General features: G+C 41.5%; 1 protein-coding gene across 1 annotated transcript in view; it reads left to right on the plus strand.

Annotated features, from left to right (window-relative positions):
- The window catches only part of TNFSF11 (TNF superfamily member 11), a 28,258-nt gene extending 16,041 nt beyond the window's left edge, over positions 1-12,217 (plus strand). The window contains exons 3-5 of the mRNA XM_063101512.1: positions 7,779-7,824; positions 7,903-8,001; positions 11,796-12,217. Of these exons, the coding sequence (XP_062957582.1) occupies positions 7,779-7,824; positions 7,903-8,001; positions 11,796-12,217 (567 nt within the window). The remainder of the gene's footprint in view (positions 1-7,778; positions 7,825-7,902; positions 8,002-11,795) is intronic.
- The last annotated feature ends 804 nt before the right edge of the window (positions 12,218-13,021 follow it).

Consider the following 13,021-nt stretch of genomic DNA (forward strand, 5'->3'; position numbering starts at 1 on the left):
TTTAGTCCGTAGTTTTATATTAAAAAATGAAGAATTGTAGGGATTGAAATGTAAAGCTGCAAATTTAAGTCAGAGATGGCTTCCACCTTCAGGATTAGTAGGTGTCTATACCCCATCTGCCTTCTCCCCTCCGTCTATTTGCTGGAAAGCTGGACCCCTTGCCCACCTCTTGCCCCTGCCCCCCACCATTTGGGGTGGTGAGGAGCTAGCTACCTCCCTTCCGCTGTGCTCCTGTCCTCTCCCTGTGAGCTTTAGGGGAGGAGGCAAAGAGAGAGGTTGAGACAACAATTCTAAATCCTATCTCTTTGGTTGCTGCACATGCCTGGGCACTACTCTTTCTGTGCCTTGCAGACCAAGAATGCCATGGAAAGAGAAGCTTTGCAATTGCAGGTAAGCTATTGCTAAAATGCTAAGGCATCCTTCTGAGGGGTCAGTGTGCGCAAAAGTCTGCACGAACAGGAGGGCAGGATTCTTGCAGGTAGAGCTATCAGTAGTTCCATGTGGCTGGACCTTATGGCATCCCAAAGTGTCTTTAGAGGTGGTGGGGTTTGGGGGTACAGAGGAGGAATAGCAAGGGAGCCTGGAGTGGCAACCAGGCTAACTGAAAAGCTGCTGTTTTTTCTACACTCTCACAATGCTTCTCATACTAAAATTTTTTTTGGTTTCTCCCCCACATTAAGTAGTTCTCTAACAATCCAGGCACAGACGGGGTGTCCTACAATTCCCTTCTGACAGTAACTACTCAGAGTTAGTGCAGACCCCACAGCTTGAGGGCTCAGTGCCACAGGACTGCTCCCACGTCAGATGCCAGTCGCACGTCCCAGGTTGCTACCTGTACTTCTGATGGACCAGCTACAAATTGGGGGTTTCCACGACCCCCTCCTCAGGTTTGATAATTTGCTTGAATGGCTCACAGAACTCAGGAAAGTGCTTTACTTACTGTTTCAGTTTATTGTATAGGATACAACTTAGGAACAGACAAATGGAAGACATGCTTAGGGCAAGATGTGGGAGGAGGTGTTTGTGGAGCTCTAGTGCCTCGTAGGGCACGCCACCTCCTAGCACCTGGAGGCACACTCACCAGCTCTGAGCCTCTCCAAACCCCGGGGTTTAGGGTTTCTATGAAAGCTTCATGACATGGACATGTCTGATTAAATCATTGACCATTGGTGATTGAACCCAATCTCCAGACCTTTCTCCTCCCGGGGAGGTGGGGGGTGGGGCTAAAAACTCCATTCCTCTAATCACAGGGCTGGTTCCTCTGGAAACCAGTCCCTATTCTCCAAGAGTCACCTCATTAGTATAAACTCAGGTATGGCAGGGAGGGGCTCATTATTCATAACAAAGGACTCTTTTGTCACTCCTATCATTCAGGAAATTCCAGGGGTTTTAGGAGCTCTGTGCTAGGAGCCTGGGGGGAAGACTGATTATATATTTCATATTGTATCACAGTATCACACAGGCCTGGTGGTGCAGGGCCTTAGAAGTCCTGGTGAGGAACGTGGACTTGCTCCTCAAGCCTGAAGGCAGCCTCTGGAGGATTCCGAGAAGAGAAGGGTCATGCTCCTGTGTGTAATTTAGGATGCTCCCGCTAGCAGCAATGGATCAGTTCAAGGAAGGCAGGAGATGGGGAGAGGAGGTAGGAAGCTATTATTGTAATCCTGATGAGAAATAAAGGAAGGTAGTGGTAGCTGGGCTGGAGAGGAGGGATGGATTTCTGAGCTATTTGCAAGGTGAAAGTCTGCGGGACTTCTTTGCTAGAATAGGAAACTGGCTATTCGTTTTCAGAAACAACCAATGTGTGGCATTCATGTGCTAACTTGGCTGATGAATGCACTATTCTTGTAACTAGGTTGGAGAAGAATTACATGAAGGGTATCATTAAGATGTTAAAATGAATGCATTACATATGTTAACAAGTGTATGAACCCTGTATTATATCTGGCAAACGGGGTGTTAAATCCTTGTTCAACCAGCCAGATGCCTCTGCAGCTGCTGCTGGTATTGCAGAGGGAGGCAGCCACCTGAGACCCCAGCTCCGAGCTGGTGCCAGTGGTTTCCGAAGCATCTGGCTTTACAAATTCCTTCTTTTGTGCTCTGATTGACAGTTACCACATGGATCACACTATTCACATCAGAATGCACAGGTGGGATTTCAGTTTGATGAGCCCAGACCCCAGTCACTTGACCTTTTCAGGGAATCTTTGCAGCTGGGAACTTCCTCAGTTGGAGCTTAAATCTATACTATTTTGTAAGATGAAAAACACTGCAGTCAAACTTAAAACCAATTTAATAACATTTGCTCCTGGATTGGAATGTTATTAAACTCTTGTTTGGGGCCCTTATTCATCTGGGTTTGCAAGGGTGGTCTTAGGATTTGCTGTAAATGTTTAAATTACTTGGAGCAAAATTCCCATAACTATTCAAAGGAGTGGAAAGTACTCGTAAGTGTTTATATTTATTCTTATTCTGTATAATCTCTCCTAAGTGACCCTGACTTATCAAGATCAAGTGAGCTCTGGGATATCCCCCTCCTCCCTATGTTTGGCAAAAGATCCTAAAACATTTTAAAAGATGTTCAAGTATCTGAAGGGAGCCAGGTCCCAACAGACTGGAGACAAGGTCGGCACTCACTATCTTTTCCTTATCATGCTCCTGGGAATCGTACTTCTTGGATCTAGCGTTCAGGAGAGGTTGAAGAGAGGCAGTACTAGATACCACAGTTACACAATCACATCGATCTTTTGTGGAGTTTGTTTCCTGAAGGAGAAATTGTGAAATCCCAACATTTTTCTATGGGTTAAATAAAAGCTGAGATTTAAAAAATCATGTCAGTTTTGTTCTGTCGGTTCAAATGTACACTGACAACAAAGATGAAAAGTTAATGAAGTCTAAATAGAAATATACCACAATGAGAAGATTTTTAAAATGTTGCAAAATTTCCTCATCTCTGTCGTTTTTAGTCATTAGGGTTTCTAATCTGCAAAGCCTGATTGCTCTGGGTCCTGGGCTTGTCAATGTCGGGAAGTGTCCACTAGGTGGCAGTATGTCAGAGGGTTTATTTTATCCTTGAATCGGCAGATTTCTTTGGTTGCCTAACAGTGTTCAGTTTCCCTTTTTTGTCCTATTTCAAAGGGTGAAATGAAGCTATCATAATTTAGGCTCAAATTTTGCTTATCTAAAAATGCATAAATTTGCTGAAAAGCCTACTTGTTGCAGTGAGACCATAAATAAGTTTATTTGTTCATGTGAATTTTAATAGCTTTTGTAGGTAGTGATCGTAGTTGTCACGGTTAGTTTATAGAAATCCAGAGGCAATTCTTTTTGCCCTTTGCATGCGACAGATAATAAATACGCTGTATTCTGAGAAGGGGGATCACAGATCTTGCTGGGGAGCAGGACACTTGGTTCTCTTTAGGATGGTTTGACAGTGGCTCTTAGCCAAGAGAACTCAGGGAGAGTCCTGTGCACAGCTTTCCCAGTCTGGAAGCTTTCTGGCTTCTGCTCAAGGCTGTTTGCTGAGAGGTGTGTCAAAGCTACCTGCAGTTCTTTATGCAAATCTGTGGGCATTCTGACAGTGCAGGTAATATATGATTGCATTGGATGTTTATCCAGAGAGTTAACTAACTGGTTTTTATTAATTTACAGCGATCTTAAAATAAGATAAAACACGTAAACAATTTTTTAAAAGATATCTTTCATCTGAGTAATTTGTTCAGAAAAAAGGAGCTCGGATGTTCTTTGTAGTGTTGTCCCAAAATTAGATTATCAGAACTTTCTGAATTCAAAGAAACCAGAAGCAATGTCTGAATGATAAGATTTGGGAATAAAGAACTCTACAAATTTTAAAACACTCTAATTAATCCAACAGATGTAGAGGACTCATGTGGGTGAAAATAAATGTAAATGTGAAGCTTAGAAAATAAATGGAATTATCAGTTGGGGTGAGTTTGGGCATTCCTTCAGAAGGGTTTCCTATAATCCTGAAAATGAAAAATATTCGGAGGCATTCAGGGAAGATTCATCCTTGGGATGTACATAGCAAAGTATTTGATCTCTGAGAAAATAACAAAACGGAGTGGCTCCTGCTTTGTAGAGTGGACCTGATAGAGTCATATTTGGAGACACAATGCCCTTGTCCATAGGACCTTAGTTTGTGAGATTTACCAGACAAGCCCTGAACATAGCTTGGCCAGTTCTGAGCCAGCTATTTTCTGAAACCCCTGGGTCTATATTTCCTGGTTTATTGAGTCTATTTCCTGGTGTTTAGGCTCCTTGTTTGTCAGATCCCCAGATACCCAGTAACCAGGTACCCAATCAAGATGTGCCTCCTTTGCAGAGTTTCTACTTCAGGGAGGGAACCGCACTCTAGGGATTACCAGACAGGCCATTGATAGTTTTCTCCCAGCTGAAAGCACATTTGATAACAAATGTCTTGTAAAGGGGTGGGGGTACATAGCTCGAGAAGGCAGAGGTTCAAGTTCCAGCTTTGTTAGATGAATCCTTGTTCTCTCTCTGCCTCCATTTCTCAGCCTGAAAAATGAGGTTGGTAATAGTTACCTGCCTCTGATTCTAATAAAACTCATATACATTAATACAGAGGAAACACTTTGTCGGCTACAAATGTAAGCAGTTATTTAATTTTCAATATGTAGAGTATATATGCAAGCTGTGAGGATATAATAAACCTTTGACTAAATAAAGGTGTCTCTAAACTTTTCATGAGACCACTTATTAGTAATATTGTTTCTCAATGCCTGCTACATATTAGAATCACCTAGGAGCATCTTTTAAAAAACACCAAGTCATTATCAGATGCATTGGGTTAGATGCTGGGGTTGGGGCCAGGACATGGGTATCTTCAAAGCTTCCTGGGTGACTCTTAAAGTGCAGCCAGGTTCCCCACTGAAATGCATTAGGTTCTGCCCACAGAAGTTCACTTACAGTCCCAAGGCTGCAAGACACCATCAAAGTGTAGTCTTAGAAGAATATTAACGGTTACAATTAATATCTACACACACAAATAACAGTGATCCTTGAGCTTAAAAAGCTGTGGTGGAAATACAGATAGGGGGAATACATTTTTTGTAACCTGAGGTGGTAGACACATCATACAGTCCCCCTTTTTATATTAAAACTTCCCTATAGAGCTCCTGAGAGGACTTGCAATTCTTGGACTCCCAACAGATATAACATGAGAGCAGCATTATCTCATGGGTCTCTAGCTAGAGTTTTAATTCATCCTGGTCACCAAGCTTTTTATTTATTTATTTATTTATTTATTTCTTAAAGCACACATTGAAAGTGCTTCTGAGAGGTGTGGCAGCTCTGACCTAGAACTACTGATTAAATGGGCAAGAAAAGCTCATTTCCAGGTGGGAGAGAACAAACTTTTCCTGCCTATTTAGTCAGTGGCTTGAGTCTGTTGCTTCTTTGGCCTGGTTCTTGAGCTTTGGGAAAATTTCCAATTTGCACATCTGTGAATCTTTCAGGATGTGAAAGGGATGTCATTCTCCAGTGAGGCCCCAGGCTGGCAGCACCAGCTCACCTGGTACAAATGCAAATTCCTGGGCCCCACCCCAGATCTACTGCATCAGAAACTCTGGGGCTAGGTCCAACAGTCTGTGTTTTAATACACCCTCCAGGAGGGTGTGATGCACAGTCTGAGAACCACTGAGCTAGGACAAAGGCACTTTCCTTGTTTTTCTCGATAATAAGTGTGCGTGTGTTGAAAATCACCAAACAGGCATTTGTAGGTCTACGCTACACGTAGCTCTGCTTCCTTCTCCTCTTCTCTCTCTCTCCTCTGATGGCAGAGCAGATCACAGCTAGATGAAAGGGGTGGGGGGTAGCTTTAAATCTCTGAATTACTCTGTCACCAAGGTTCTTACTTCAATCTTTAAGAGCCAGTAATCAGGTAAAGTTACACTGTATATTTAAAGATATACACAATGTATAAAGATATACATAAATGTATAGATACAGTGTGTACATAAAAGTGGATAAAGACAGACACAGTGTATAAAGATACATCATATACAAGGGTACTTCAAAAAGTTTATGGAAAAATAGAATTAAAAGATAATACAAATCTTTCCATGAACTTTTTGAAGTACCCTTGTATATATAAACGCATGAAGTTATACACATGTATAAAGATACACTGTGTAAATGCAGGGGAGACAAAACCAAGAAATTCCAGAAATTAGGGCACCAGTGAGAACAATGAGAAGCTGAAGGTCTTGAGGAGACTTGTGAGGCGGGAGGTTGGCAGGGGTAAGGGCCACTGCATCCATCAATCAAAAGAGGCCACTGTTGCCCTAGAATACCCTGCAAACAGCGCTTCCAGAGCTGAGCAGTGCAGCACCCTGGGTCTAGGCAAGGGCAGGAGGTGACTCTGGATGAGCCCCTAAGGTTTCTCTCTAAAAAATCAGCCATACTGTGATTTCAGCCACACTGTGACTTCTTTAGGACTTTAGAGTAGGTAACTGAAAGGAGCCTGCCCATGGCTCACTTGGGAGAGTGTGGTGCTGACGACACCAAGTCAAGGGTTAAGATCCCCTGACTGGTCATCTTTAAAAACAAAGAAACAAACAAAAAAGAATAGGTCACTAAAGACGGCCATGCTGTCTTTAATGACTCCAAGGGTCATTAAAAATAGAATAGCTTCTCTTCTCTCACAGGGGTCCTGAAGGCAGAAAGAAGAGTAAATGTTAGCTCCAGAACCTTCCAGCTGATCACAGTTGAAGTTGTATTATTGCCTCTATCGTCCATCCATCCATCCATCTACTTACCTCCTTACCTATCTACCTACCTGTCTACCTACCTGGTCTGATCTATTTCAAAGTCCTCCTTTCCAGTCACTCAAAGAACTTAAGTTACATGACCTATCTTTTAAACATGATGGGAGGAATGGTTAGCATAAGTGGTTATCCTGGTAACAGAGAAATCAGGAATCTCTCCAGAGTGTTTCTAGTATCTAAATATCGGAATTATGGGGGCGCTCAGGTAAGTGGCTACATGCATTATCTCATTTAATCTTCACAACCATCTTATGATAAAGGTGCTTTTAATATCCTCAGTTTATGCAGGAATTTGAACCAGGGTGAAAGCCTGAGTTTTCATCCATTCCATCTTACTATGTCCCGAGAAGTGACATTTAATGTGAGTTAATGTCTGGATTCTGGTGGGCATGTGGTTACCTATGGGATCCTTTATTCTCAGGGTTCAAACTGAGATATGCAATTACCTACGCTGTTTGTACTCATGTTCTTTCTTTTTCTGGCTCGTGCTTCTAAACCCCTATTTGCAGCAATATTTTAAGTTAATTATTGGTACTCTAAAAGCTCTTAGACTTCCATATAGTACTTTAAATACACTGTGATTGTAAAATAAAAAATTAACTTAGGGTTGAGCTTCAATGTTATAATAGGAATTCACTAAAGAAATAGACATAAAAAGAGCCTCCCTGAAGATTTAAGAGGGTCATATATTTGTGTAATTGTTATTTTCCTAGTTAACTTTATCTCCATTTGTGTACCTAGTACAAATTTTTAATTACGTTCTGCTATTCCATGTTTTATAATTTACATTGTCTTTTATTTCCTCTTACTGTCCAAAGTAGTTTGTTTGATGGGGTGTGTACTTTGTAAACACATCGACATCCAATTCTTTGGCATGATCTTTCGTTGATCACTACCTAGAACTTATTCAGTCCTGAGTTCTTACTGCTTTACAGAAAGAGTGAGTGTATAAGAGTCTTCTTCCTTTTATTTCAGGAATTACAACATATTGTTGGAACACAGCCCATCAGAGCGGAGAAAGGTAAATGGATGTGTATGAATATTTGAAATCCCAAAGGATCACTACTTTTTGGGCTAATGTGGTTTCTCTCATCTCCAGCTACGGTGGAAGGTTCATGGTTAGATCTGGCCAAGAGGGGCAAGCCTGAAACTCAGCCTTTTGCTCATCTCACTATCAATGCCACCAACATTCCATCAGGTAAGTTCCATTTGCAGCCAGGCTTAAAAATATTTCGAGTCATTTATCTGCCCATTTAAATACTCAACCTCATTATTAGCCTGCTACTAAATTTTCGAGAGCCCTTACTTCTAAACCAAAAGAAAGATCATTAGTCTTCAGCTGATGACCCACATCCTGGGAACAGTGATTCTTAAACATACCAGAATGGACATCATCACTGTATTCATTTTTGGGTATTTATTTTAAATGACTGCCAGTAGAGGGTGCATAACTGGGAAGGACAATCCTGTATTATGCTCATCTGTATTTGCCCAAGCTGAATGGATGCATCCCCACTGCTGACCTCTGAGGTGGATTAACTCATCCAGTAGCTATGCACTCAGCTGTCTCCTGCAGAGTTCCAGGTAGGAGCTCGAGAGAGTGATCTTTAAGAGACAGTAGCCCTCTAGAAGATGAGGCATCTTCTCCCTTCTCCAGGGACATCCTTTCCCTTCTCCAGGCTTATCATTTTCTCTGGGTAAGGGTTCAGCTCAATGGGTGGAAACCTGATTCTCTTTTGGAAATGAGAAAACCCAGAGCTCTGTGCCTTCAGCCACCTTAATGTGTCAGCTGTTCCATCATATAACCTCTACTGGTTACTTCACCTCGGGCTAGGTAAGGATCAGAAAGAGTACAAAGAACATTATGATTGAGTGTAAATTGAACATTTTATTATTATGCCACTTATTGAACACCTACTGTGTATTTTGTTCTGTGTTCATTATCTCTAGTCCTTATACTGCAAGGTAGTGATTATCATTCAGATTTTGCAGACAGGGAAACTAAATGACATATAGTTTGTCATTTGCTCAAGGTCACAATGGTGGCAAGATTAGAAGTTGAATTCCACTCTAGCTGATTCCCACGTTCATGCTTTTCATGCTACACATGGTCATATAAACAGGCCACAAGGTACGTGTGGTCAGTTGGCTTTGTCAGAGGAAAATAAATTCAAAGCTCTTATGTTGCTTTTTTCTTTTAAGAACTAGATTAGTAACAGGGGCTCTAAAATCTTACTGCCTGGGTTCGAGGCCCCACTATACTACTTACTGGCTCTGTGACCTTCTGCAAATTATTTGAATCACGTGTTCCTCAGCTTCATCAACTGGGGATGGTGACAGTGTCTACCTCGTGGGGTGGTCGCAAAGATGAAATGAGATAGTGTCCTGACATTCTTATATGGAAGGTAGTGTATGAGGAGCACTCAGTGAATGTGATTTGTTATTATTATTAGAGTTTGATTAAATAATTGTGCATATTCCCCTTTGTTCTGCAAATGATTTAAGGCAAGTTCTTCTTAGAGTTAAAAAAAAAAGGCTCAAGTTTTAATAAGTGATTTTGAAACCATTATCATAGCATGGGCCATGGAAAGATTTTTCCTGACTGAAGATATAGAAAGTGAGAAACCAACTCTCTGGCTTTTAGAGGATTTTCTAAACTATATATCCTGTCCCAGATACTTGCTTCATAAACAAATTTTCTCTCTTTGTGTCTCTGCGTGCTTTATGGTAGAGTTATACTAATTTTCTTTCAGTGAAAAACTATTTTGCATGTTAGTAAGACAATCAAATTAGTACCGATGCATCTGTATTAATTTCTTTGAGTGGGAAACTATTTTGCATGTTAGCAAAGGCAATCAAATTAATACCAATGCAGCTGTGTGTGCTATGAATGTACCCTGCATTTATCTTTTCAGTTCTCTTTCAATGGCATATGATAAATATTGCATTAGACTGCGTGCGAAAGTCTGTTTGGCAATAGCAAGCATGTTTTAGCTATAAAGCTCTCTCTGCAGGCACCTAGCACCAAATCATTGCCCAAAAAACAAGGCAAAACTCCTGGTTATTTTCCGACTGTTATTGAGTTTGTGCCTGAGTGAGATGAGTTAGTGTATGCTTCTGTTTAAGAAAATAGAATTTGCTGCTCTGGCTAGGCCAACAGCCCCTGGAGTCCATTTATCTCCCAGTTTGGGCCAGTACTGGATACCTCAGAGGAAGTTGGCTTTAATTTTGTGTGTTCACTTTGGGGCTCTGTTTTATACTTATTTACACATAAGAAATTAGAATTTGCCTTATATGGACTGTTACCTTGTGCATTTCCCAAGCTTCTTGAATAAAATGCATTGTGAAATGTTTTTGGAGGCCAGAATATGGGGCTTTCTTTAGGGGGATGCTCAGGCTAAATACTTGCAGAAGCCTCTTCTCCAACGTCTAACAACAGGGACCACAGTGCAGGGCTGGGAGGCTTCTGGGGAGGCTGGGGTAAGCGGCCATCAGCATGCCGTGTGAGCCCTGCAACCTGATGGCAGCACATTTTCCTTGCCTTTTCTCCTACCAGTGTCCATTTGTGAGTTCTCTACTCGCACTGCCTGGCTTTCCTCCTTTTCTCCCATATGTGCTACGTGCCGTGCACACCCCATTCCGTGCTCAATACTCATGCTTTTCTCAGGCCATCCGAGTTTGAGACAGGCCCTCCTGTCCTTTGGCTCCTCTGTCCTCTCTCGGAGCTAAGCTCTCCTGATTGCCATTCCTGCAGCTTTCACTTGGCAATTGCTTATAATGAAATGTTAACCACATGCTATGCAACATGCAGACATGAAAATGTTATATTTTATATGCCCATTTCTTATTTTCTCAACTATTAGTGGTAAGTTTAGTCATGAGGGTACACTTCTTGATATAATTCTTAATTGTGGGCAGGGTGAATGTCCATAGAAAGCGTCACACAGGTATTGCATGACGGATGAACAGAATGAATCAGTGAGTGCATGAATAAATGACTGGATAAAATAGAGAGATGTCTAGTAGGACATAAGGACGTTTCTTCCACTTGACTTACCTAACAGTGGGGGTGGCATTTGGTCAAGGCTCCCATCTACTCGCTCCCTCTGTCATATTCCTTCCTTGCCTCCCCAGGACATGTCTTGCTTTAACACTAGCTGATCCATCCTCTTGAGGGGAATGAACTTCACTTTAGTCATTCTGCTTCTCTCTGTTAAGAGATAACTATAAGACAAATAATGAACTGAATAAAGGATTAAGCACAGGAGTGGAGTAAGAAGGAAGGCAGTATAAGATAACTTGAAATAAATAACACCTTGAACTTTGTTAGTTTCATCAGTGGATTAGGTGGCTATTTACCAGCCTGGAGGAATTACTTCACTAGTGTTCACGAGGATGTGATGAAGCGAGTCTTGTAGTCTCACGTTGACTCGCTTGGGACCATAGGGTGGTATTTACATTTGGAATGCTTTAATCTGGGATGACCTGAAATAAGGCCTCCAAGGAAAAAGAAGGCAGTTTGCTGTGGCGAGCCCTGGAGGCAGCAGTGCCTGTTATGGCTCTGCTGTGCATAGGTTGTGGAGGTCAGGAAATATTCTGTCCCCAGACAGAGTGATTAGAACCATTAGATTCTTGGTCTCCTAACGATGGATTCCCCACCATAGCTTGGTCCCTGCTGCATTGATTTTTTCTAAAACTTGCTCTACTGCCTGGTTGGTTCTTGGAACAGCCTGGTTGTGAGGTCCCCAGACCACATTCCAGGCTGCCCAGTGGTCCTCTTGAAACAGTAGCACATTTTCCGTCTGTGGCTCTCTAGAGAAAGATGCAAATGTACCCAGTACATGGTTCCCCAGGACTCAGGCCAATGTGGGAAGGTAGCTTGTGAGGGTTTCTTACTCTAAGAGGATCTCCTGAGGATCTACCGTACCTAGAGAGTTGTCAGCTCTGATGGGTCTGAGTGGATTTTAAATCACGTACCTCTCTTCTCCACAGGTTCCCATAAAGTGAGTCTGTCCTCTTGGTACCATGACCGGGGTTGGGCCAAGATCTCCAACATGACTTTGAGCAATGGAAAACTAATAGTTAACCAAGATGGCTTTTATTACCTGTATGCCAACATTTGCTTTCGACATCATGAAACGTCGGGAGATCTAGCTACGGAGTATCTTCAGCTGATGGTGTATGTCACTAAAACCAGCAACAAAATCCTGAACTCTCATACCCTGATGAAAGGAGGAAGCACCAAATACTGGTCAGGGAATTCTGAATTCCATTTTTATTCCATAAACGTGGGAGGATTTTTTAAACTGCGATCTGGTGAGGAAATAAGCATCGAGGTTTCCAACCCTTCCCTATTGGACCCAGATCAAGATGCAACGTACTTTGGGGCTTTTAAAGTTCGAGATATAGATTGAGTCTCATTCTGTGGAGCTTTATGATGTATTTCCTAGATGTTTGGAAACGTTTGTAAACAAGTCGAGAAGGTTGTATATAGGTGTGTGAGACTACTAAGAGGCATGGCCCACAGCAATACAAGATTCATTGTCCATGCCCTTGACCCTGTAGAGAGGTTACATATTTACAGCCAGTGGGAGGTGTTGGACTCATGGTGTGTTACACAATGGTTTTAAAATTTTGTAATGAATTCCTAGAATTAAACCAGATTGGAGCAATTATGATTGCCCTTATGAAAATGTGCATTTGGGCTATGGGAGGAGTTACGTCTCTGGATCTAGCCCATGGTTATGTGCCACTGTGCAGCTCAAGTGGAGAGGGCGTCATCTAATTGCAAACCAATGATCATCTGAAGGGTTGAGTTCTTTTGAATTGTTACATCATGCTGGAACCTGCAAACAGATACTTTTTCTAATGAGAAGAGAAAATATATGTATTTTTATATAATACTAAAGTTATATTTCAGATGTAATGTTTTCTGTGCAAAGTATTGTAAATTATATTTGTGCTATAGTATTTGATTCAAAATATTTAAAAAATGTCTTGCTGTTGACATATTTAATGTTTAAAATGTACAGACATATTTAACTGGTGCACTTTGTAAAATCCCCTGGGGAAAACTTGCAGCTAAAAGAAAAAAAAAATATTGTTTCCTAATTTCAAGTGTAGTTTATTTCTTCATTCTTTTTAACTTAATAATTTTTTAAGATTTGTCAAACCTGTGCAAAAAATTTCAAATGGATGCCTTAAATAATAAGCAGGAT

The sequence above is a fragment of the Cynocephalus volans genome, chromosome 7 (genome assembly GCF_027409185.1).
Source record: "Cynocephalus volans isolate mCynVol1 chromosome 7, mCynVol1.pri, whole genome shotgun sequence".
Lineage (NCBI taxonomy): Eukaryota > Metazoa > Chordata > Mammalia > Dermoptera > Cynocephalidae > Cynocephalus > Cynocephalus volans.